This window comes from Lichenostomus cassidix, unplaced genomic scaffold (assembly GCF_008360975.1).
Source record: "Lichenostomus cassidix isolate B80296 unplaced genomic scaffold, HeHo_3.0 HiC_scaffold_462, whole genome shotgun sequence".
Classification (NCBI taxonomy): Eukaryota; Metazoa; Chordata; class Aves; order Passeriformes; family Meliphagidae; genus Lichenostomus; species Lichenostomus cassidix.
Window position 1 is genome coordinate 23,307 of NW_028147413.1, and position 1,696 is coordinate 25,002.

A 1,696-nucleotide genomic window follows, 5' to 3' on the forward strand; every position below is an offset into this window, starting at 1 on the left:
CCTGTGACCTGAACACTCTGATGTTTGTGATGTAGCCAAAGTCTTCACAGTATTCTGGGACTGCAGGCAAAGAGCTCCAGGCTGCAACAGCTCCTCATGGCTATCATCACTCTCTGAGCCTTTCTTCCTGCCCTCCCACAACTTTCATTTTCTGTCTTCCTTTTAGTTTTCATTCTTTCCTAGATTTTTGCCTTTTTTTCTTTCTTCTTTCTCTCCTGCTTTCTTCCTTGTCTTCGTCCCTTTCTGGCATGTGTTCCTCCTTCCTTCCCAGCCTTAAGTCCTTCCTTCCTACAGCTTTTCTGCCTTTCCTCCTCACTTCCCATCTTCCTCTCTCCTGACCTTCTTTCCTTCTTGCGGTTTGGGACAGCAAGTCTACCTTCTGGGGCTCTGCAAGCACAAAACATGACATCCCAATCAACCTCCTGGCAAGGACCAACTCTTCCACATAGTAGATCCAAAGTCTCTACTCCAGCATCCTGCCTCCTGTGAAACTCCTTGCAAAACACCCCCATCATACCTCTTCCATTCCTCCCTGCAGTGATCTAAGCAGGCTCAAAGAAAGGAGGACATGCTGCAGCTGGTAGTGTTCTGAGAGGAAAGGGAAAAAGCGAAGTTTGAGGATGATTTTCAGAATCACTTCAAGAACTGTGGAATTACGGGCTATTCCTTGTCTTTTACAGAAAGACAGAAATTATATTCTGCTCCAGAAGTGACAACTAGTAACTAACTGAAATGCTCCTGATGATGAGTCCACAAAGTGTTCCAAGATCCTTTCAGTTCTACAGGCACCACAAATATAAATATTTTCTCCTGAATGGAGTTCACAGTCTCTGTGCTCCATAGCACAGCCAATGGAAGTTCCCAGAGAAACAGTACACAAAGTAGGGATGCCTAAAAGTCTTTATTAACTTTTGTATGTCCAGACCCAAAAGAGCAGAAATGGTGATGACAAAATACAGGTCACACCAAACGAGTGTCTCAGTTGGCGGCAATGGTGGACTGGATCCAGGAGACGTAGTTGCAAACCTTGGTGTAAACTCCAGGATAGCCTCTCTGGGCACATCCAATACCCCAGGAAACAATGCCCTGGAGCTCTCCATTGCAGACCACAGGGCCGCCGGAATCTCCCTGTGCACACAAAGGACATGGATATTCAGCAAATGGCATCAGCCTGAGCAATGAGCCAGAGATGCCTGAGATTACAGACTTTTGAGGGAGCCCTGTCAGCCTTACTCTGCACAAAAGTTCTACAGGGGCCATTTCTGATTCACACTCTCCACTTGATGCTACCACGCCTGACTTTAGGTCCAAGGGCACCACAGCTAAGGATGAGTCAGCTGCCTGGTTTTGCTGGATGCAGTACTTGGCAAACATTCAGGATATGTGTGCCTGAAGCCTCTGCTGTCATTCAGAACTTCAGATGGGCCAGTGCAGTGAGTATAGCTGACTGTGTACTATGAAGGCCTCTTCAGCTGGGAAAAGGCAGGAGAGAAATGAATGGGAAAGGAGAGGCAGATGATTTACCTGGCAGGAGTCTTTTCCTCCCTCCAGGAATCCGACACACATCATGTTCTCGGTAATCTGCCTAGGGTAGGCATCAGAGCAGTCGGCGTCAGAGAGCACAGGAGCCTGCAGGCACTGCAGGGTGTCTGGGTAGTTAGCTGCAAGGAAATAGGGAGAGATGGTTGATGGCATT

General features: G+C 47.7%; 1 protein-coding gene across 1 annotated transcript; it reads right to left on the reverse strand.

Moving 5' to 3' along the window:
* Positions 1 to 882: 882 nt before the first annotated feature.
* LOC146423229 (trypsin II-P29-like) lies at positions 883 to 1,695 on the reverse strand. Its single transcript, XM_085045020.1, has 2 exons — positions 1,525 to 1,695; positions 883 to 1,128 (listed from the first exon to the last, which is right to left on the reverse strand). The coding sequence occupies exons 1-2, from the start codon at positions 1,693 to 1,695 to the stop codon at positions 979 to 981; spliced, it is 321 nt and encodes a 106-aa protein (XP_084901146.1). The 3' UTR covers positions 883 to 978.
* Between the last annotated feature and the right edge of the window lies 1 nt (position 1,696).

What these genes read in the sequence shown, in the direction of transcription:
- LOC146423229 (XM_085045020.1), bottom strand. Translation starts at nt 1,695, where the DNA reads ATGCCATCAACCATCTCTCCCTATTTCCTTGCAGCTAACTACCCAGAC. An exon ending in GAGGAAAAGACTCCTGCCAG is followed by an intron (nt 1,129 to 1,524) that starts GTAAATCATCTG and finishes TTGTGTGCACAG; the next exon opens with GGAGATTCCGGCGGCCCTGT.